This window comes from Thalassophryne amazonica, chromosome 22, assembly GCF_902500255.1.
Source record: "Thalassophryne amazonica chromosome 22, fThaAma1.1, whole genome shotgun sequence".
Classification (NCBI taxonomy): Eukaryota; Metazoa; Chordata; class Actinopteri; order Batrachoidiformes; family Batrachoididae; genus Thalassophryne; species Thalassophryne amazonica.
In genome coordinates this window covers 9,330,901-9,353,315 of record NC_047124.1, presented here as the reverse complement: position 1 = coordinate 9,353,315, position 22,415 = coordinate 9,330,901, and the positions used below count along the sequence as shown (strand labels likewise).

The window sequence follows — 22,415 nt, the reverse complement described above, 5'->3', positions numbered from 1 at the left end:
CTTTAAAAAAAAGTTAAAATTGGAAAATGTTGCATTCAAGTACTCACCGAAACTTGTGTTTCGGTGAGTACTTGAATGCAACAAGTACTCACTCGCACTCGTAAGTTAATAATTTTAATGAATTAATCATTTTTTTAATTAATAATTTTAATGATCAAGAACGTATTTCTCTCAGTATTTAACATCTTTTTTTAACCAATATTATTTTTTCTTTAAAAAAAGTTAAATTGGAAATGTTGCATTCAAGTACTCACCGAAACTTGTGTTTCGCAATGAGACGGGAAAAAAAAAAAAAAAACGAATTATTGAAAATAATTTGACGTTTGTGGTTCCTGCGGGATTCCATTTGCATATGAATCTGCGTTTAAAACTTTGAGCTCGTGAATGACCCCCACCAAAAAGAAAAATGAAATAAATAAATCGTGCATTACGTGAAGCTATGACCAACAGTAGGGGGCAGGCTTACACTCTAGTTTTAAGTAATTAAAAGTATTGTCATATTTTCAAATTAAATCTGATTTATAAGCAGATTTGTCACGTAATCAAATAAATTTTTACTCCTCCTCCCCGCATATATTCTTGACTTTTAAATTAAATCTGGAATGACTATTCTTCACAGCTGGTCACACTAATATAGAAAATTTAATCTTTCATTTAGAATTTAACAACGGCCGTTTTTAGGCTTATTAATTAGAAGGGCACAACTCGCACCCACCAAGGCCACAAAACAATTGCGTTTTTTTTTTTTGCACATCTGGTTTAAATGAAAATGGTATTGCCATATTCAGGTCAGAAAACCCCCTTTTTTAAATAGTAAATTTAAATTAAGATATTCATTGAAAGCAAGATAAAATGTTAAAAAATATGGTTTAAAAAAGGTTCAGTTGACAACAGTGGATTATGATTTAAACAAAAGGCTTTAATCACATTTTTCTACACAGCCCTTTAATAGTGTGTCAGTGAAATCAACAGTGGAAAGTATAAGATCAATAATCATAGATGAGTAGAAAGCAGCAGTTATACTACAAAAAAAAAAAAAAAACAGGAATATCGGAATATATACACACATACATACTGAGGAGTCGACTAAATATTTTATTTTATGGACAATAAATTATGCTGCTACTGACTAATGGGGTAGACGTAACATGATTTCCTCCTGTGGAACAAATCTACACTGGAAACAAACACCTGAATGATTCTTCACCAGACATAAAATCAACAGCACAAAAAAAAAAAAAAAAAAAAAGTGAAATAGAAGGTCAGAACGGGAATCTTGAGTTCAGGTAAATGCCACCTCCAGCCAAAAAGTACATTTGTACAAATATATATATATATATATATATATATTCAATCACTAATTTATTAAATGTGATCAGAGGAAAAACAGGAATGTTAAGAGGAAAAGAAAAAAACCCCACTGCGCTCCAATTTTGTGCATAAAATGTTTTGAGGAGGAAGAAAGTGGAGCATAACTGCATGAAAAACATCAAGCCTTTAGTAAACTGATTCTTATGTGTGTGACTCTAAAGGCACATGAAGGCACCACCTGTCCTCTTCTTTCTCTGCATCAGTTTCCCGCGTTCGTCAGGAATCATACCGCTCCTCCCGTAAGGTTAGCAGTTGTAAGCTTCGGCGTCTTGACTCAAGGACACTTCACCAGTGCTCGTTGGGGATTTAACCCACCCACCTCTCTCCTAACTGAGCTGGAGTCACACCCGAAACCTCTGATTGTAAATCTGGATTCTTCCATGAAATGAGTTTTCCTCCTTTAAAAAGGCTCTGCTTCGTGCCCGGATTTTAAAAATAAAGTCACATGTGAGTGGACTAAAATCTGTGACAGTAACTCCCTGTATAAATCTAAATACTTTGGCAAAACCGTAAAGTCGATATTTCCCATAAAGTGCATCGTTTTGTAGTGCGTGCGTGCATCATAGGTAACGATGTCAAACATGAAGATGGCTTTGCGTCGCTTCCACTTTCCCCGCTCTCTGCTGCTGAGCGGACAAAAGGAGCTGGTCTCAGAGGAACCCGCACAGACACAGCAGCAGCAGGACGTGCACAGTCAGCAGATAGATGCCCAACAGCAGAGGGGTGCGCTGCCGCGAGCAGAAGGTCACGCGGAGCGTCCGCTTCAGGCCGGGACCGCCTCTCCGAGTCTGGCAGAGAGGGAAAACAAGGTGACATTTAAAATGTGTATTTTGGATGATAAACGAAGAAGCGGGATGGAATATTAGCGGAGCCTTACTCGAGTGACGGCTCCTTCTGGCGGCTCGATGAAGACGGCGGTTTCAGAACTATCGTCTTCATGTGCAAAATGCTGCTTCGCTTGAATGTGACTGTTAACAATAACAGCTGTTAGCACCACAAACAAATCCTCTATAAATATCAAAAGAAAGCACATCAAATGTAACTTAATCTTGTATTCTATGTATCAATGGTAGTAAATCTTGCAACATGAAATAGAATGTGTAACTGGTATATTATATAATACAGTATATAACTGGGGTTGGTAAGATAAAGTTATTTGTCTTTTTATATGGACAACGTTTCCATCTGCAAGACCTTCCTCAGGTCGACTGAAATGCTGACAGTTTAAAGAAAGGCTGATTTGCTGTAAATAAATATTCTTGCTGGTAGTTGAGGTTCTCTTCCAAGATCTTTATGACAATGTGTACATTTTTTTGAATGGTGTCTTATTTTGATGGATTTTTTTCCCCTCACCAACCATGCAATCCAGGAACAGGCCCTATTTTAGGTAAACTTCACCATTTTCACCAACAAATGTCTACATTTTTACCCCAAAAGTCCACAAGGAAGAATTGTGAACAGTGTTCAGATGAACCAAACAAAACCATCAGAACTGCATAAAATCTATTCAGCCTTTTGGGTGAATTTTATCATTTGCATTGCAGAGAGTCTATACGAGGGCTGTCCATAAAGTATAGGTCCTTTTTATTTTTTTCAAAAACTATATGGATTTCATTCATATGTTTTTACGTCAGACATGCTTGAACCCTCGTGCGCATGCGTGAGTTTTTCCACGCCTGTCGGTGACGTCATTCGCCTGTGAGCACTCCTTGTGGGAGGAGTCGTCCAGCCCCTCGTCGGAATTCCTTTGTCTGAGAAGTTGCTGAGAGACTGGCGCTTTGTTTGATCAAAATTTTTTCTAAACCTGTGAGACACATCGAAGTGGACATGGTTCGAAAAATTAAGCTGGTTTTCAGTGAAAACTTTAACAGCTGATGAGAGATTTTGAGGTGATTCTGTCGCTTTAAGGACTTTTCACGGTGCGAGACGTCGTGCAGCGCTCTCAGGCAGCGTCATCAGCCTGTTTCAGGCTGGACGACTCCTCCCACAAGGAGTGCCGACAGGCGAATGACGTCACTGACAGGCGTGGAAAAACTCACGCATGCGCACGAGGGTTCAAGCATGTCTGACGTAAAAACATATGAATGAAATCCATATAGTTTTTGAAAAAAATAAAAAGGACCGTTACTTTACGGACAGACCTCGTATTTTCACAAAAGCTCTTGAAGAATTGTCAACAGTGCTTAGATGATGCAAACAAAATCATCAAAATCCATCAAGAACAGAACGAGAAGAAGCGTTTTGGATGAATTTCACAGTTTTCACCATGAAGAGTGTATATTTTCTCCAAAATTCAAACTTCTGGGAGGAAGATCTGGGAACAGTGCTCAGATGAAGCAAACAAAACCCATCAGAATCAAGATCATCAAGAATTGAAGGAGATGAAACACTTTCTACGAACAGTGGACGGACGCCAGATAAGCTAAAAATAATCATTTAAGTTCTTATTTTTTTGAAGTGCAGCAGTGTGCAGACCTTTCTCACTTCCATTCTGCTCTTGCTTGGATGTGCGCACATTTTGATCCTCCTTTGACTGCATTATTACGTCACTAGTGTCTCCAAATAACAAAAGTCACAAAAGGCTTTGAGCCGTGAGTTCACATTTTACCGTTTGAGTCGATCCTGTGTGGCCATGAGCTGCTCCTCTGCAGCCATCCTCTGCTGCACCTCGTCATCCAGCCTGACGGAGAAAAGTACAGACTTAAGTTTGCTTAAACACATTTTTTTTTTTTTTTTTCTGGAGGAGCTGTGACGTACCTCTGCTGCAGCTCTTTAACCTCAGCGATGTAGCTGTTGCTTGTCAGCGTGCTGTTTCGCTCCTGTGGCGCTCCGGGTGCACTGTCCACCTCCTCTGCACCCTGTTCACACAATAAAAATGCGTCATTTGAGGAATGATTTTATCCAAACACACACAGAAATAAGAATCTTGTTTCCAGCTCTACACTCAGGAGTTGGACAGAGCGGCAACCTCTCGCTGATACTGCTCCTTGTTGACTTTGGGCTCGCGAATGCGCGCCTGTTCCAGCAACGTGCTTAGCTGGCGCAGCTGTTGGTCTCTCTCCGACAACGTAGCGAGTGTCTGCTGCTTCAGCTGCTCTGCTTGAGCCATCCAGTCAACACGTTCCAGCCTAACAATGATAAATCAAAGGTTCTTGGTTTTTGTGCTTCGTCAAAGTCGGTGATGATGGTAAAAGAGTCGACAAAACGCTGCCTCACCGAAGTGTTTCTATCTCACGCTTCCCCATTTCCACTGCGTTCTCCAGCTGCGTCACGGCACCCAGCATCTCCTCATTCTTCTTTTTCTCCTCAAAGAACTGCTGGGTGACTTTAATCAGCTCTCCGGCTCCCAGCCGGGACAACTCCGTCTTCTGCTTCTGGAGCTCCGACGTCTGATTCTGAAGCTGCTCCAGCTGCACATCGAGAGGTGAAAAGAGAAACAACACAAGCGATTCTTTGTTAATGTTCAGTATCTTTGTGTTAAGAACTAAACCATGAATCAACTTTTGTTCCTCACCAGTCTCTCGCGGTCATTCTGGAGGGCCTGCAGTGCGTTCTTCAGGCCCCACACCTCTCCAGTGGAGCCTCCGGCACCACTGTGCACCGTCTGAGTTCCTGCTTTGGTCACCTCTTCCAGCTTCAGGCTGAGTTTTTGGGCTTTGTTTACTGCCTGGTCCCTGCTGTCCTGGAGGGAGGCCATGGATTTTGCAAATGACTGGTTCTCTGCTCTCAGCCGAGACGTTGCCTCTTTCTCCTCTAGTAGCTTTTGTTCGACAGCCAACAGGTCTCGGGCCAATTCTGCCACCCTCTCCTGAGCACTCTCCGACTCGGTCCTCATCACACCTCCTTCCCAGCGCAGCTCAGCCAGTTCTTTATTTCTGCTGGTCTGTTCTTCTCTCTCCTGGAGGAGGCTCGCCTCCAAAGCCTGCACCTGCTCCCTCAGCTTCTCAACTTCTGCACCCGGAGCATCCACCTTGTGTAAATGTGACCCACCATCAACAGCACGACTCAGAGTTTCAGTCTCCACTCTGGCGTCTGCAGCGTCTACATCTCGCCTCAGGCTCTTCAGCCGAGCTTCTAACTCCTCACGCTCCTTTTCCAGTGAGGAAATACGTCGTCTCTGTTCTGTCAGAAGCCGTTTCTGTTGGGAGTCTTTCATGCTCAAGACTTGGTTGAGTTCGTCACGGTAGCCGTGAAGCTGAGCGAAGAGTTTGGCCTTTTCGGCGTGCAGGTCGTCCCTCTGGATGAGCAGAGAACGCAGCTCTTCCTTCAGACTGTTGTTCTCTGTGGCAGCCTCTTGGATCAGATCATCTTTCTCCATCATGACCTAAACCACAAGCAAATACAGATTGTCCCATGTCGGCACTTCCGAGGGGCATTTCTCAACATTGCACCCGGTGAGTCAAAATGTCACACATTCTTGAGAAATGTTGGTTTCTCAGAATGTAAAAAGTAGAGCCCCACCGATATGGATTTTTTTGATGCCGATAACGATATTTGGATGAAAAAAATGCCAATAATCGATAAATTGTCTGATTTGCCGATAGCCTATAAATCAGCCGATATTATTATTATTTTTTTAATGAATAAAATGTTCTTTTTTGGACCCTTAACAAAAAAGGTATGAGCTAAAAGCTGAAGCTTTGTCCTCATATTGATTAACTTTATAACATAAGAATTTTCAAGTTCAAAAAATGCAAAAATGCAATTGGAGCAGTTAGAGGGCTATTCAAACGGGCCAACTAGTAAGATATCACTCCTGAAAACGATCTTTGCCATATCACATGAGGTAAATCTGCCCTACGATTGGATTTTGGAAAACCATGTGACGGAGAACCAATTCCGATTAGACACTCACATTGCGCATGTCATCACACATCTTCTATGAGGAGTACCAAGATGGACAATGGTGGATCAAAAGTCCGCAGAGTTAACTTTTCAGCCAAAAAAAAAAAAAAAAGTAAGTTTCTATCTCAGATCATTAAAAAGTTATTTACAATTTAGTAAAGCTTGGTCCCAGCGATGGCTGGTATACGATGGCGTCAGCCCCAGAGGGTTAATGGCGAACGGCAGTAATTCCCAGAACCCTTCCGGATGGACGACCAGTGAATCTGAATGTTTCAACCTCTTAGCAGTAAACGAAAGTTTTTCATGCTAGAAATAAGGTCTACACAACGTGGGCTTAATAAAAAGCGTGACCGACACAATGAAGCACATTTGACACATTACTACATAAACTGAGTTAATCAAACTGAGTTGAACTGAAACAGGAGAAATGTGGAGTGAATGTAATCGCAAAGTTATTACAAACAACATCCTTCTAAACTTACTTGTATGCTTTTGTCAGCCAATCAGTGCAGTGTGACGGCGAACTATGGGGGCCGGTGATGAACACATTTAAGCAGGGGTTTAAGCAGCTCTCAGCTGAATGGAGTCAGAGCTTCATCTACTGGACGATCAGTGCAAGGACATTTTACATTGCCGACAAACATTTCAGTAACTGTTCTGTTTATGAGAACTTATCGGCGTTCTATCGGCAAAATTTTGGCCGATAGTGAGTACTTTGAAAAGGGCTTATATCAGCTGATAATATCAGCCGGCTGATATATCGGTCGGGCTCTAGTAAAAAGGTGGCAAAACACGGCCAAATTTTTCTGGGTCAGGCTCAAAACCTCTCAATCGCCCCTCACATGAGGCCAATTTCACAAACGTGCAGAATGATGTTGGGCTCTCCAGACGGGTGCCTTAAAACAGTGTAAGTGGGTGTTTTGAAACAGCGGGAACTGTACCGATGCTTTATGGAACGTTATCTGGCAAAAAACTAACACTTCAAATCTAGAAAATGCAAACAGTAACACCACTGTAAATATTCACTGAAGTACAGCTATTTTCCATTTCATTTATTCTAATATTGTATCACACGAAAAACTAAAGTTGTCAGTTATCAGCCACTTGTTTCGATAAAAACCTTAATTCGTATCAATTAACCATTAATATTATAAACATTGTAACAACAAGCAGTTCAACATGCCGTTTTTTTTTTTTTTTTTTGAGCGATTACCTGTAGATGTTTCTCTTCTAGCTGCTTGTACATGTTGAGGACTCTGTCCCTGTCATCCTGCAAGGAGCGCATGGCCTTCATGAAAGAGTCTAATCTGGCTTTACTGGTGTTGCTCTCTTCCTCGATGCGTCGTACTTTATCTTCGAGTTCTCGTAATTCATCCCTTTTCTGCTCCAGTTCGCCCTGGGCTTCTTGTGCCCTGCCGTCGGCCTCTCTTCTGGCCTCCTCTGCAGCCTGGTAAAACGAGGAGTGTGTAAGTCCTCTTACGATAAGCGCACAAAGTTTATGAAGGAATGGAGATCATCTCATACCTGAACCACAGCTTGCTCCTTCTCCTCCAACATTTCCAATTCTCGCCTTTCCTTCTCGTTTAACTCCGTCTGCAGAGTCTCTGTTAAGGTCTTGGAGGATCGCAGGTCCATCTCCAGCTGCTCCACGTTTAGACACAGCCACCTCTCTTCGGCCTCTCTCTCTTTCAGCTCCTCTCTGGCCTTGTTGACTTCACCCTGCAGCTGACCTACTGCTTCTTCCAGAGCTTGAGCTCTGTGAGAGAGACCTTCCACCTCATCTTTCAAGGCACGGGCTTCACGCCGCGTGCGCTCCAACTCCGCCATGGTTTCTTGCAGCTTCGTCCTCTCTTTGTCGAGGACAGCTCGGCTCTCTCGGACTTTGTTTTGCTCTCCTTCTAATCTCACCTGCCAGTCTTTGTCTGCTTTCTCTAGTCTGAAAGAAATGTGGTAGTTATCTCACACATAATGTCATCCTGTCCATTTCACTTGCACAAATAATTTGAGTGTCATGTGCAAAGTTAACGGGGACACAATTCTTACCTGCCCACAGAAAGCTGAAGTTCTTCTTTCAGGGCGCATTCTCTCTGAAGCTGTTCTGAGAGTTCTTTCAGTTGTGTTTCTGTGACACGAAGTTCAGCCTCTTTAGTCTGAAGTGCGTCATTAAAACGAGTCTCCCACTGCCGGGCTTCATCCAGAACTCTGTCACGGTCATCCTGCAGTGAAGACATGCAGCGCGGAAAAGGCAGCTAGCCCTAGCCAGAGACTCATCCAGGCGGGCTTGTGCGTCCTGTGCCCGTCGCTCGGCTCTTTCGGCCATGCCTCTGGCCTCCAGCGTGGCTTCCTCTTCCTTATCTCTTTCTCTGTAGGCCTCTTCCAGACTGAGCTCCATCTGCTTCAGTTCACCTCCAAGCCTGAATCGCACAGAGTCCAAAGTTTGCTCAGCCTCAGTTTTCAGCAGAGCCTCCCTCCGCGAGGCGCTCTGTTCAATACTCGTTTTCTCCTCTAAAGCTTTGCTCGCCTGTTTCTGAGCCTCATCCAATTCAAACTTGCATCTAGTCAACTCTGATTCAGTCCTTTTCAATTCCTCTACGCTTTTGGAAGTTTCTCCTCGAGATTGTTCTAGTTTCTTGGAAAGCTTATCGTGGCCTAACCGCAGTGCCTTAGCTTCTCTACCCAGTTCGCTGATTCGTTCCTGATATTGGATGCTGTCATTCTGCAGCTGACGGACCTCCAGCTGTTTTTCCCTCAGCAGATCTTCCAGTTGACGTACTCGGCTCTGGCTGCCTTCTTTGACCCTCTGAGCAGACCTCAGCTGTTGCTGGAGCTCTCTCTGCTTGCCAGCCTCTGCTTCAGCTTCAGCTCTCTCTCTCTGAGCTTGCCTCATGTCTTCTTCCAACCTGCAGGCTCGGTCCCTATCACTCTGAGCCTGAGCCTCCAGTTCAGCTCGCTCCCCCTCCAACTTCTCCACGGTGCGCTGGAGTTTAGTCAGGCATTCCCGGGTATCTGCTGCCTCTTGCTGGTATCCAGCAATGCTCCCATTGAGCTGCGCCAACTGGTTCATCAGACGTTCCTCCAGGTTGTCCTTCTCCATTTCAAGGTTCCTGAGGTGTTCTTTGAACCGGGCTTTTCTCTTTGAACCATCTTCCATCAGGCATTTTTCCCTTTCGTTGCCATCTTGGAGGCGCTGTTCTAGAGAGGCCAAAACATTCACCTTCTCTTTACTTTCTTCAAGCTCCTGCTCAAGAGAGGCCAAATCAGTCTTGAGTTTATCTTCTCGTTCATGCCATAGCTCCTTCTCAGTGTTAAAAGCTTCCTCCATCTCCCTGATTTTATTCTGCAATGTGCTGGAAATACTTTGGTCAGTTTTTGGGCTCTCCTCGAGAGGATGCAGATCATCTTCTGGAGCATCCTCAAATGAAACCTCTTCTGGAGTCAACAGCTTTTCTTTATCTTCAAGCTGCCCTTCAACAGGCTCTGTTTTTGTTGTAGATGTGTGAGATCGCTGCGCGGTGACAATTTCTTCTGCAACGACCGTTGTGCTAAAAGGAGCAACCTCCATTTTTTTGTTCTCTCTCTCTTCCACAGTGGCAAGCTGTTCTTTCAGAGCTTCAACTTGTTCCCCTAAAGAGTCTCTTTCTGCCACTGCAGCATTCAGATCTGCTTTTGCCGTCTCCAGCTGCTCTTGAAGTGTTTCAAACTCAGCTTTGAGAGTCCTGCGCTCTCGTTTTACTTCACTCTTTTCCTCCATCTCTCTAAGTCGCTCGTTCTCCTCCTCCAACTCCAAGATTTTTTGCTGCTTCATTTTGATAAACTTTCGCATTTTGTCCTTCACCGTCTCCACCTCTTTTTGAGCTTCTTCGGTGTGCCGCTCGGCCTCCTGCCGGGCAGCCTCGTGCGTCCTCACTTTGGCCGCCAGCTCCTGTCTCTCCTGCTTGGCAGTTTCAAGCACACGTCTCACACGTGCCGCTTCATCACTCACATTTTCATAGGACGTGAGTAGAGTTTCATACTCGTGCTTCATGGCTTGGACCTTTCCCTCCCATTCCCTGCCTACCCTGGCAGCCTCCTCTTTTGCCAACGCAGCTTCTCTCTTACAGGCTTCTTTCTCGTTCACTATGCCTTCCATGGCCAGCTTGAGGCTCTCACAGGATGATCCCAGGCTTTGGTTCTCCAGTAACATTTGGTCCACCTCATTAATCAACTTAACTTTTTCAACTTTTAGATTCTCCAATTCATTTTCTGCCAAATCCACTTTCTGCTGCAGCTCTACGAGGAGCTTCTCAGTTGAAGCTAGCTGCTCCTTCTGGGATTTGTTTTCTTTGAGAGTCTCTTTGCGAGAGATCAGAGCAGCCTGAAGCTTCCGTTGAAGCTGATGGATTTTTTCCTCACTGTCTTTCTCTTCCTCTTGCTTTTGTGGAATCTCAGTTTTGATCCACTTGGTTTTCTCCTGCTCAACCTTAAGTTGTTCTTCTAAAGAACCAATTGTTTGGTCCTTCTCTTGTACTGTTGCCTGAATAAGGGATATAAGAGAGTTCTGCTCAGTAATGTGATTATTTAGCTCTGTGATCTCATGGTCCTTCTTGGTGAGGAATTGTTTGAAGTCTTCCACTTCTTGCTGAAGAGCTGTGATAGAATCTGCAGATCTGTCTGCAGATTCCATCTCTGCTTTCAGAGTTTGAGCAAAAGACTCAGCTTGGAGATACTTCTCTCGGAGTATGCCAATCTCCTCTGAGACTACACTAATTTGTATGTCTTTTTCTCTTAGAGCTTGTACCTCTTTACCCAGTTCCATCAATTCAGTTTCTTTCAGGGACAGACTGTCCTGGGCTTCCTGTAGCTGCATCTCCAGCTGTGTATTAGCCACCTGCAGAGACTCGACCTGATCTTTGAGCATTTTCAAAGATTCCTCCATCTGTGCAGAGATTACCTCAGACTGCTCTATAGGATGCTTAATGGGCTCACTGGGTTCTGGCTGTGATGATTCAGGTTCAGATGCAGAAAAATCCACCCAATCCTCCTGGGCCCAATCGCTTGATGCAGACTTCTCCAGGTTTTCAGTCAGATGTTTGGTGTCTTGGTGAGGTAGGTTTCCCATTTCAGTGCTCACTTTTGTGTTCATCTGCAGTTCTTCCAATTCTCTCAATTTAGTAACAAGAACTTCTTGTTCGCTACTTTGCACCTCAAAACGCTGCATGAGCTCAATGTGTTCTTCTTTCTGCTGCGCCAGTTGTTCACGATAGTGCTCGTCTTTCTCTTTTGCTTTGCGAACAGTTTCTTCATGAACTTCATTTGCCTTCTGAAGTTCGTTCTGTAGCATTTCACACTCTGACTCAAACTCGACTCGATCTTGTAGCACACTCGTTGCATGTAAAATGGCCGTCTGCTGGGAATTTTCAGCTTCTTCACTTAGCTTTTTATTCAAAGCAAGGGTCTCAGCAAGAACTTGGTCTTGTTTGTTAGCTCTCTCTTTCATTGCCTGAACTGCCTCCTCCTTATCTTTTAAAGCTTGCCTTAATTCGTCGAATGTCACCTCCATTTCTTGGATGTTGTGCGTACTGGACATTTCTACTTTGACAGGAGTTTCTCCAGTTGCTGTGACATCTTGTCCTTCAGAAATTTTCTTCTTTTCTTCTTCCTCAAAAGCTGAAATTTTCTTCATAAGTTCTTTACGATGCACAAGTGCAGCCTGCAACTTCTTCTTCATGTTTGCCAGCTGGTGTTCCAGCTCCTCCTTGTCCTTCCTTAAACTAAGAAGTTCATCATCTAAATCGGTCGCTGCACTTTCATAGTTCATTTTCTGATTCTCTTCTCTGAATTTCTCAAGTTCTAACAGCTGCTGTTTTAAATTAAGGACTTCGCCATCTATCAGTGACTTCTCTTCTTCTGCTTGGAGGAGTTTAGTAGTCATACTTTCATTGTGCTCCATCATCTCTTGCTCTTTCAGGCTGAGACACAGCTGTAGTTCACTAATCTCAGTGTCCTTTTTTGACATAGAGACACTGTTGAGCTCCAGCGTCTGGGAGTATTCTACCATGCTTGTCTCCATATCTTTGAGTTTGCTTTTAAGATCAGAAGAAAGGAGCTCTCGTTCCTCTAACTGAGCACTCAACATCTGGGCACGACCCTCCTGTTCACAGAGACCTTGCTGAACCATTTCCAAATCCGTTTGTAGAACCTGAATCATCTCCTCCTTGGCGTTGCTTTGAGACGTCAAAATTTCTATCTGTTCTTCTAATAGCTGCATTTCAATGCAGTGTTTCTCTATCATGGAGTCATTTTCCTGCAAAATCTTTTCAAACTCCTCTTTGGCTGAGGCAAGGTCGGCTGCCAGGATAGTGATCTCGGATTTTGCATCTTCTTTAGCAGCAGAGAGAGACTGCGCTTCTTTTTCTAAACTCTTGATTTTCTCCTCCGACGCTGCAGCTGCCTCTCTGAGGCACTGGTGTTCAGCCGTAAGCTCACTGTACCGCTTCTGGAGTTCCTCAGCTAGGACATGGTCAAAAACCTGGCTAGATGGCAAAATAGCACCTGTGGGTGAAGCACCCTCCTGAGTTACCTGAAGTTCTGCTCTCTCTTGGATGGTAACAGATGAAAATTCGATTTGAACTGCAGTGCTTTCCTGTTGCACACTTGTCTCTTCCCATGAATGCAGCTGCATTGTGCCAAAGTCCTGCACAATAGACGGCCACTCGTGGCCTCCCTCTGAAGTCACATCTTCCAGGAGGGTCCAGCTGCTGTGAGCCACCTCAGAATCAGTACTGGTGACCATCTCATCTGAAGACGCCCCTTTGGACTCACCTGGAGACTCGGATGGGTGTCGTATAAACTCTGGGCTGCTGTTATCAACAGAATTTGAGACAACAGAGGTGTCCTCAGCTACTAAAGTTGTCTCCTCTTCTTGTGTGTCTTCAAGGAAGTCAGGATGATCTGCAGAACTGTCGTGGGAAGTCGTACCAGCCTCCTGATCCTGTTCAGGTGATGCAGCCATGATGGAGCTCTGATCCTTAGCTAGTAAGAGGGACTGCTGCAATTCAGCCAGCTCATTGTCCTTTGCTAAGAGTTGCTCCTCCAGTGCCAGTATGTGTGCTAAAGGATTAGCAAAGAGGAAAATGATTATTGAGCACCTGAACAAACACTCATGCATAGTATGAACTCACACAAAAGTATGCGTTATACTCCGTGCACATATTATTGTAAACCCAACAAATACAAACTGAGGGCATATGCATCAAACAGGGTACAATTCCCTTAAAGTAAAGTAAAATGCTCACTTTGCATTAGCAAAATTAACTCTGTGAAATCAGTTACAAAATTCTGAGATATTAGAATATCTACATGCACATTTTTTCAGTTACATGACTATAAATCGAATAAACAAGAGAAACAGAGACGATAGTCTACATACCTGCCTGTGTGTGCGCGAATATATAAAATATGTATTAGGGGTGTGACAATACATGTATTTGTACTGAACCGTACAGGACGTACACGACAGTTTTTTTGCACAGAATACACAGTACGATGCTGCACAGTCTGATTATAGACACGTGCGTATTTGTTTCCACAAATCGCTGACATTTCATCTCATGTCCACAGACTGTGTCCCTCTAGTTTCATGATCTATGCAGGAGGCGTGGGAACCCGCCCACAGCCTGCTGTGTCTAAATTGAACAGAGGAAAACAGCCAGTTGAAGCCAGCGACGACATTGTTTAACCCAGAAACTTTAGAGGCTTTAATGAAATTGGTTAATTTCCCTTTTTCTTCAGAAAGATGAATCGAAAAGCAAAAGTGTACTGATACGCGTTTGTATTGAGTCAGTGTCCCCGTATGAGGTCAGCCCACTTTCAAGTTCAGACAGAACACTCCAACTTAAGACAAAAACTGATGTTTTGTATGAATCAGTGTAAAATTTCACAGATGAGAAGTTAACTGAATAGTCACACTGTGCACAACAATTTAAAATCTGTACAGAGTGATGTTTTATGGGATGCCGTCATTTGGGCAAAACTAAAACAAACATAAACTGACAAATTTTTTAAGGCAGTCTGGCTCCACAAATTGCATGACATAAAAACAAAATGCAGTGCGATGCACAGTAAATGTGTTCCAATGCAAATGATGGAACCCAATTTCTAAACATTTAATGAAAAAAGAAAGTTTACATTTAGACTGTCACCGTGTAGGTGGCAGCTCACTGATTAAAACTACTGTATGTAAAAACTGAACGAACCGTGACTTCTGTGTACTGTGACACCTTATATATATATATATATATATATATATATATATATATATATATATATATAAACATACTTTTTCCTTTTTTTTGGGGGGGCTCAGTTTGACAGAATACTTTGAAGTGTTTTGTCTGTGTTTGCTTTGGTGCTGCATCTAGCTCAACAGAGAGCCTCTCATCAAATCCCTCATGTATCCTTTAATAAAAATTGTGCCTCAGGAGAGAGAACAAACATATTTTTGTACCTTTTTCTTCCTCAGACGAACGCTGGACCAGTGAATCCTCAGACATCTGAAAAATAAACAAGAAGTTTGACTGCTGATTTGCTGAGGACACACTGAATATAAACCTGCACAAGAAGAAGTGAAAACACGTCCTAAAGATTGATGACAATGAGCAACCATGCAAGGAGAATACAGTTGTGCAATGAGATGAACAGCGGATCAGCATCGACAGGATTAATAATTATTCACAGCTGTTAAAGGGAACAGGCTGCCTTGCCCACACAGACACACCGGTGTCATCTGTGAGCCTGTTCTATCCTGTCTGAGACCAACACAGATCTCCAGAGCAGACAGGTTTTGACCTTTGCACAAAAGCAAGTTTTCTGCTCAGGGTCATCACAACGGTTTTATGGTAGATGCTGTTCCTGATACAACTCCACACTACACAAAGAAAGCACGGACACGGTTTCAGCGACCGTTACTGACCGTTTTAATTTGCTGCTCGAGCTGCTGAATGTTGGTAACAGCCTCCTCATGTTCTGTTGTCTTTCTGTCAAGTTTTTCTGAAAATCAGAGATGAATTGGGTTTAAACAAAAAAGAAAAAAGAAGATGATGCTTAGGGTAGTCTTTAACATCTTGAATGCCATAACAGACAGTCAGATAAATGAGCTTACCCTGAAGGGCTTCCATAGTGTCAGTGAGCTGGGCACAATGCTCCTCCGTTTCATTCTGTTCATCTTTTATCCTTTTCAGTTGAGTTTCAATGGACAGGACAGTATCCAGGAATGAGGAGAGGTCAGCAGGCACCAGGTTTTCCTCCACTGGGCACGTACCCCCGAGAGCTAAGGTACGTAGACGTGGCCACATTTCTGCCAAGATCAAGTCTTTCCTTTGGTCATCTCCCTGCTCCTCCCTAAAGGAAGTCGTCTCTTTCTCCAACTTATCAACCTCCGATTTCTCCCTCTCCGAGGCTTCCTTGTTAGCTTGGTGCACTGCAGACTCTGCCTCTCTCATCGATGCAAGTTCTCTTTCAAAATGAGCAATTTCTTCACATTCCCTCTTGCCTGCATCATGGAGTGCCTGAACGGCTGCGAGCTCAGCTTGTTTCGTCAGAGCCAGGTCTTTCTCCAATCTAACAATTTCCACCATCTCTCTTTCTAGAGTCTGCTGAGTAACATGCTCTGCCTCTCTGAGGGAGGCCAGCTCACTCTGCAGTCTCGCTACCTCCATTCTCTCCCTTTCCAGAGCCTCCTGGTTGGTTCGGGTGGCTGCAAGTTCTGCTTCAAACCTGCCGGCCTGTTCAGCCCACTGGCGTCTCTCCTCCTCTCTCCGTTTAACCGCCTCAGCGAGTTCCTGCTCCATCTGACGGAACTGAGCCGTTAAGATCTGAGTAGAAAAAGTGAAAGAGAGACAGAACTTAATGTGAGTTTAAGTTGTGTGCCTGAGCCAAGCAATATAATTTCACAGGATCTGCACCTGTTTTTGCTGATCAGCACTACTGACTTCCTCCTGCAACATTTCCAGCATTTGGCAACGAGACATCAGTGATTCCTCCAGTTCTGCACATCGCTGCTGGCCTGCATGCAGAGCCTCAAAGGTGCAGGCAAACAAGATGTCAAATGAGTCTGTATTCACTTTAAACATGTTTGCAAAAACAACGTCATCTTTAGAAACTCCTAAGAAAAAATAAATCTTGACGCAGTCTGACACTGGATCATCATTTCTTTAAAAACAAGGCATCCACACAATTGCAAAGCTTTGACGCCACCAAGCAATTTTTCAACTTTGCCTAAGTTGTCCAATATTTAAAAAAAAAAAAAAAAAAAAAAAAAAAAAAAAAACACTTACCTGCTGAAGCTGGGCGCCGTTCTGAGACTGTGTGACCTTCAGCAGTTCTTCATGTTTCTGGATCTGCTCCTGGAAACGTACATCCTTCTCACAGACCACAGCCTGCAGCACACGCAACTGGTAACACAACCAGGACACAATATTAAGATAGGAATCTTGCCAGGATATTTAAATAGTACCATTTGTTGACATACTAAGAAGAACACACATGTTTTTTAACTCAATAATCAAAGAAATAGGCGTGTCACCTGTTCAACATGTTCCGTTTCCTTGACCTGAAGTAACTGCTTAGTGGCTCGGAGTTGCTCCTCAAGCTTCCTGCTTTTAGCCTCCTCTTCGTTCAGTTTGTTCTTAAGTTCTTGGACCTCCTCCTCAACTCCAGCACAGCTAAAAGAGCTTTCTGGGCTCTTTAACAGAAGTTAAAGTTAAATTAAAACACTGAAGCGTTAGGGCTGTAGTCACACTTTGTGGCCATTTTGTAGTAGAGCAGAGGTCTGCACTTTGTTGTTGTTCAAAAGATCTGGAGGATGGTTTGTGTCTGAAAACTGTATTATTGCTACAAGCATATACGAACTGGAGGTAACCTACCACTTCTCCTTCACGCCCTTTCAAGTCGGTTATCTGTTTGCTGAGTGCAGCCACTTTAGCTTTGGCCTGCAGTTTGAGTTTGGTGAAGCGAGCTTCAGCTGCTTCTTTTTCATTCTGTGAAAGTAAAAAGACACAAAATACTGAACAGCAGGCAAAAAAGACAGTGATGTTGAATATACTGTCAAACTGTGGAGCGAATCCTGACAGCACACAAGCATTCAAACACACACACACACAGGATGTTTACTTTGAGATGAGCATCTTTTTGAGCCAACTCAGTGTCCTTTTGGACCAGCTGGGTGTCTTTGTCTTGAATGAGCACCTTCAGATGGACCACTAACTGTTCCAGGTGAGCCAGTCTCTCCATGGCCTCCTCGGACACCTCATACTCCTCTGGAGCCTGACCCTCACTGGCAGGTGGCTGAGACACCAGCACCTCCTGTCCAACAAACAAACCAGTAAACATGCAACCAGGAACAGAGCAAGCCTTGCGGATAAGAAAGTGATCTTCCTGTCAGAAAACAATTCAAATTAAGGCTCAAGTCTGTCCTTTGGTCACCTGCAGCTGAAATTCCACATCATCCCTGTGAGAAAATTCTTCTGCATCACTCAAGCCATGAAACTGTACAACTGGTAATGCACGAGTGCAATTATGAGCACTGAAAATTGAGGGAGTGTGTAGAAACATGCCTATAATCCCTAAAGAATTAATGTGATATTCTTGTGAATCACCTTGAATTAAAGCTGAAAGTCTGCACTACAGGCACATCTTGTTTCATTTCAACATATATCAAAGGCAAAATTACAAATATTGCACTGCTGTCTACACTACTTGCAGAGCTAACAGTATCCAATGACACGAACAGAACTTGCATAGGACATTCAAACCAGAATTTGGGCTCACAAACAGCCAAGTTGTCATAATTACTTACCTCATATTGAGGTTTTATCAAACAGCTGTGCATCAATGAAGAATTTTCAGCAAAAAAATGTTTAAAGTCTCAAAACTGTCATATGGTATTTAAAAATGTGGAAATGTAATTAAAGTGTATCTCACCTCTGGGTCTCCATCTGTACCCTCCTCTCCAGAGAGCTCCTGGAGGACTGTGGCCAATCGGTTAAACATAAAGATGGGACTGTGAGGGAAAACAACAGACACTATCATTTCATTGTAACCTAAATATTATTAAAAACAAATCCTTTGTTTATTACTACTGAAATACCAAAAGTCATGCACTCAAGCACGCACCCACCATTTACTTGTTTTGCTGACCAGACTCCCATATGATTTTTTACTGAGGCTTTTTTCTCCTGCCAATTTATCAATTGATACGATTAAAGACATGCTCTTTTTGCTGTACACTCAGCAGGAATTATTTAGGTAATTACTTCATTACAGACTGTTCAATTAAGATTCATGTGACTGATTGAATACGCAGGGTAAGCACTGGAGGATGCATGCCCTCTGATGCCTTTCATTGTACACTCTGCTACACAAGACAATGATTTAAATTCTGACAAGCATTTTAGACTGGCTCATGTTTTTAAAGGTCTCCTTAAATAGTGGGGCGGCACAGCAAAACAATTGTTCATTTTGTGATAAAAGCATGGAATTTGACACACACATATTCTAAATTAACTAATGTTTATTTTCACTTATGGAGCCATCCTGGAGCTGACCTCTAATGAGCTACAGGGGTCAATAAAGAATTACACAGGGGTCAAAATTTAAAAATGCTCCAATCATATTGAAAACTACACCACATTATTTGTCTGATCATAAAGATTCCAAAAAGGTATAGCTTGGACTATCTATGACAGAATGTTTTGGAGTTATGGGGTAAAAATAGGTAAAATGGTGACAAAGGTCAGTTTCAGTTTGTATAGAGGTCAAAAGTTAAAGTTGCTCCGGTTTTGCTAAAAAGTGATGCAAAGTATTGGTTGAAATAAAAGGATTAATAAATGGAATAGTTTTGACTGTGTTGAATGCTTGGTCTCCAAAGTAAAGGTCAAACAAGTTCGACATCCATTAGATTCTATGACGTATGACATGTTACCCCGTAACATACCTAAGCATGACAGATGCTATTCCTTTTTGAAATGCTATTAACTTAACTAATAATTTACATCATTTTTTTAATCAAAATTGGAACACAAATTGCTGTTTTTACCCCATAACTTGATGGAGGTCAGTCATAGATAGTCCAAACTATACCTTTGTGGAATCGTTATGATCAGACAAATAATGTGGTATAGTTTTCAACATGATTAGAGCATTTTTAAATTTTGACCCCTGTGTAATTCTTTATTGACCCCTGTAGGTCATTAGAGGTCACCTCCAGGGTGGCTCCATATCTGAAAATAAATATTATTTAATTTAGAATATGTGTGCCAAATTCCATGCTTGTATCATAAATTGAACAATTTTTATGGAACTTTTAGCTAAGCTGCACACTAAAAACAACAAGTTAGATGGTTTAAGCTGGCTTTAATATACAACCCCTAGCAATAATTATGGAATCACCGGCCTCGGAGGATGTTCATTCAGTTGTTTAATTTTGTAGAAAAAAAAAGCATATCACAGACATGACACAAAACTAAAGTCATTTCAAATGGCAACTTTCTGGCTTTAAGAAACACTATAAGAAATCAGGAAAAATAATTGTGGCAGTCAGTAACGGTTACTTTTTTAGATCAAGCAGAGGGAAAAAAATATGGACTCACTCAATTCTGAGGAATAAATTATGGAATCACCCTGTAAATTTTCATCCCCAAAACTAACACCTGCATCAAATCAGATCTGCTTGTTAGTCTGCATCTAAAAAGGAGTGATCACACCTTGGAGAGCTGTTGCATCAAGTGGACCAACATGAATCATGGCTCCAACACGAGAGATGTCAATTGAAACAAAGGAGAGGATTATCAAACTCTTAAAAGAGGGTAAATCATCACGCAATGTTGCAAAAGATGTTGGTTCTTCACAGTCAGCTGTGTTTAAACTCTGGACCAAATACAAACAACATGGGAAGGTTGTTAAAGGCAAACATACTGGAAGACCAAGGAAGACATCACAGCGTCAAGACAGAAAACTTAAAGCAATATGTCTCAAAAATCGAAAATGCACAACAAAACAAATGAGGAACGAATGGGAGGAAACTGGAGTCAACGTCCGTGACCGAACTGTAAGAAACCGCCTAAAGGAAATGGGATTTACATACAGAAAAGCTAAACGAAAGCCATTATTAACACCTAAACAGAAAAAACAAGGTTACAATGGGCTAAGGAAAAGCAATCGTGGACTGTGGATGACTGGATGAAAGTCATATTCAGTGATCAATCTCGATTCTGCATTGGGCAAGGTGATGATGCTGGAACTTTTGTTTGGTGCCGTTCCAATGAGATTTATAAAGATGACTGCCTGAAGAGAACATGTAAATTTCCACAGTCACTGATGATATGGGGCTGCATGTCAGGTAAAGGCACTGGGGAGATGGCTGTCATTACATCATCAATAAATGCACAAGTTTACATTGATATTTTGGACACTTTTCTTATCCCATCAATTGAAAGGATGTTTGGGGATGATGAAATCATTTTTCAAGATGATAATGCATCTTGCCATAGAGCAAAAACTGTGAAAACATTCCTTGCAAAAAGACACATAGGGTCAATGTCATGGCCTGCAAATAGTCCGGATCTTAATCCAATGGAAAATCTTTGGTGGAAGTTGAAGAAAATGGTCCATGACAAGGCTCCAACCTGCAAAGCTGATCTGGCAACAGCAATCAGAGAAAGTTGGAGCCAGATTGATGAAGAGTACTGTTTGTTACTCATTAAGTCCATGCCTCAGAGACTGCAAGCTGTTATAAAAGCCAGAGGTGGTGCAACAAAATACTAGTGATGTGTTGGAGCGTTCTTTTGTTTTTCAAGAATTGAGTGATTCCATATTTTTTTCCCTCTGCTTGGTCTAAAAAAGTAACCGTTACTGACTGCCACAATTTTTTTTTCCTGATTTCTTATAGTGTTTCTTAAAGCCAGAAAGATGCCATTTGAAATGACTTTAGTTTTGTGTCGTGTCTGTGATCTGCTTTTTTTCTACAAAATTAAACAACTGAATGAACATCCTCTGAGGCCAGGGGTTGTAGATACATTTAGGATAATGTGCTTTTAAACTGTTTACACTAAGCACTGACTAGTGTAAAATGCACTTATGTCATGTAAAAGGTTTTACACCTGTCATTAAGTATTTTTGAAGTAGCTTTCTATGAAGTTGGTTAAATATAAGTACTTTTTAATGGCTGTCAAACTAATGGAAAACCACAATGGACTTTTTTTCATTTCTGCGTTATCCTCAAAATTAAAACCTAAAAACACGAATCAACTCATAAGGCAATCTTTGATTTTAAACTTTAGTTTTAAAAAACTGTTAGAAATAAGGAGCTTTTTAACAGTCATTTTATAAACAAAAGTGATTAATCGAAAGAATCAGTCTGACGGTCACCATCTGTGATATAGTCAGAAACTCAGACACGAGAGTATTTGTCTATTGTTGTTATTTTACTTGGTTGCGTCACTGCTCGTGGAAGACCACGCCCCCTCCACACTTTAACTCTGCATCAAGAAACCTGCTAAACCATTTCATCCGTAACACCCCCCTCACTGCGGCTGCGTCACTCTTTTATCCAACAACAGCGATTTCAGCCACAGCAAAGGCGAAAATGGACGGCGAACATTCGGAGCAAGTGTCTTCAAAACTGGTAGCAACAGATGACATAACGTCTGCGTGGATGAAACGCGTCGTGTTCGCAGCCGCTGTGTTAGCTTAGCTGCTCAGATAGCTAAACAGATAACTCGTTTGTGTAAAAACGTACATTTTTTTCCCCCACCTTCTATGCACGACGGTTCTGTTGCAGCCTGGTTAGCACTGTTATAATAATAGAAAGGACCTTTAACTCACCTGTGCGAGTGTTAGACGTCAATGTTTCTGCCTTTTAATGGATTTTTTTTTCCCTCGGATGGACTTCAGAGCCACATCACCAAACAATCCCGGAAGCAAAACCTCCTCTGCTGTGATTGGATAGATTGTAAGGGGCCGTCTGCAAATTCTTTGCAACAACTTCCCACTAGGGAGTAGTGATAATTTCAAAGAAACGGAAACGAAAAGGCTGCTCTGGATTCAGTTTTTTTTTTTTTAAACTCTCTCACATGTGATGATACAGCTGACATGATGAAGAAGAGCAGACCGGATCAAAGTGTGAGTTTGATCATCAGCCAGTGCAGACAGCTGGGAAAGAGCCT

The 22,415-nt window shown here is 42.4% G+C and overlaps 1 protein-coding gene across 1 annotated transcript; it reads right to left on the bottom strand.

Moving 5' to 3' along the window:
• Positions 1-901: 901 nt before the first annotated feature.
• Positions 902-22,274, bottom strand: golgb1 (golgin B1). The gene is given in 21 exon segments (XM_034163296.1): positions 902-2,159; positions 2,249-2,339; positions 3,980-4,051; positions 4,129-4,229; positions 4,340-4,499; positions 4,588-4,781; positions 4,886-5,695; positions 7,430-7,663; positions 7,741-8,152; positions 8,260-8,459; positions 8,462-13,305; positions 14,702-14,747; positions 15,167-15,243; positions 15,356-16,067; positions 16,158-16,271; positions 16,530-16,646; positions 16,778-16,936; positions 17,118-17,231; positions 17,365-17,556; positions 18,175-18,253; positions 22,075-22,274. Coding segments are annotated over 20 exon segments (8,856 nt in total). The 5' UTR covers positions 18,244-18,253; positions 22,075-22,274; the 3' UTR covers positions 902-2,021.
• Positions 22,275-22,415: the final 141 nt, after the last annotated feature.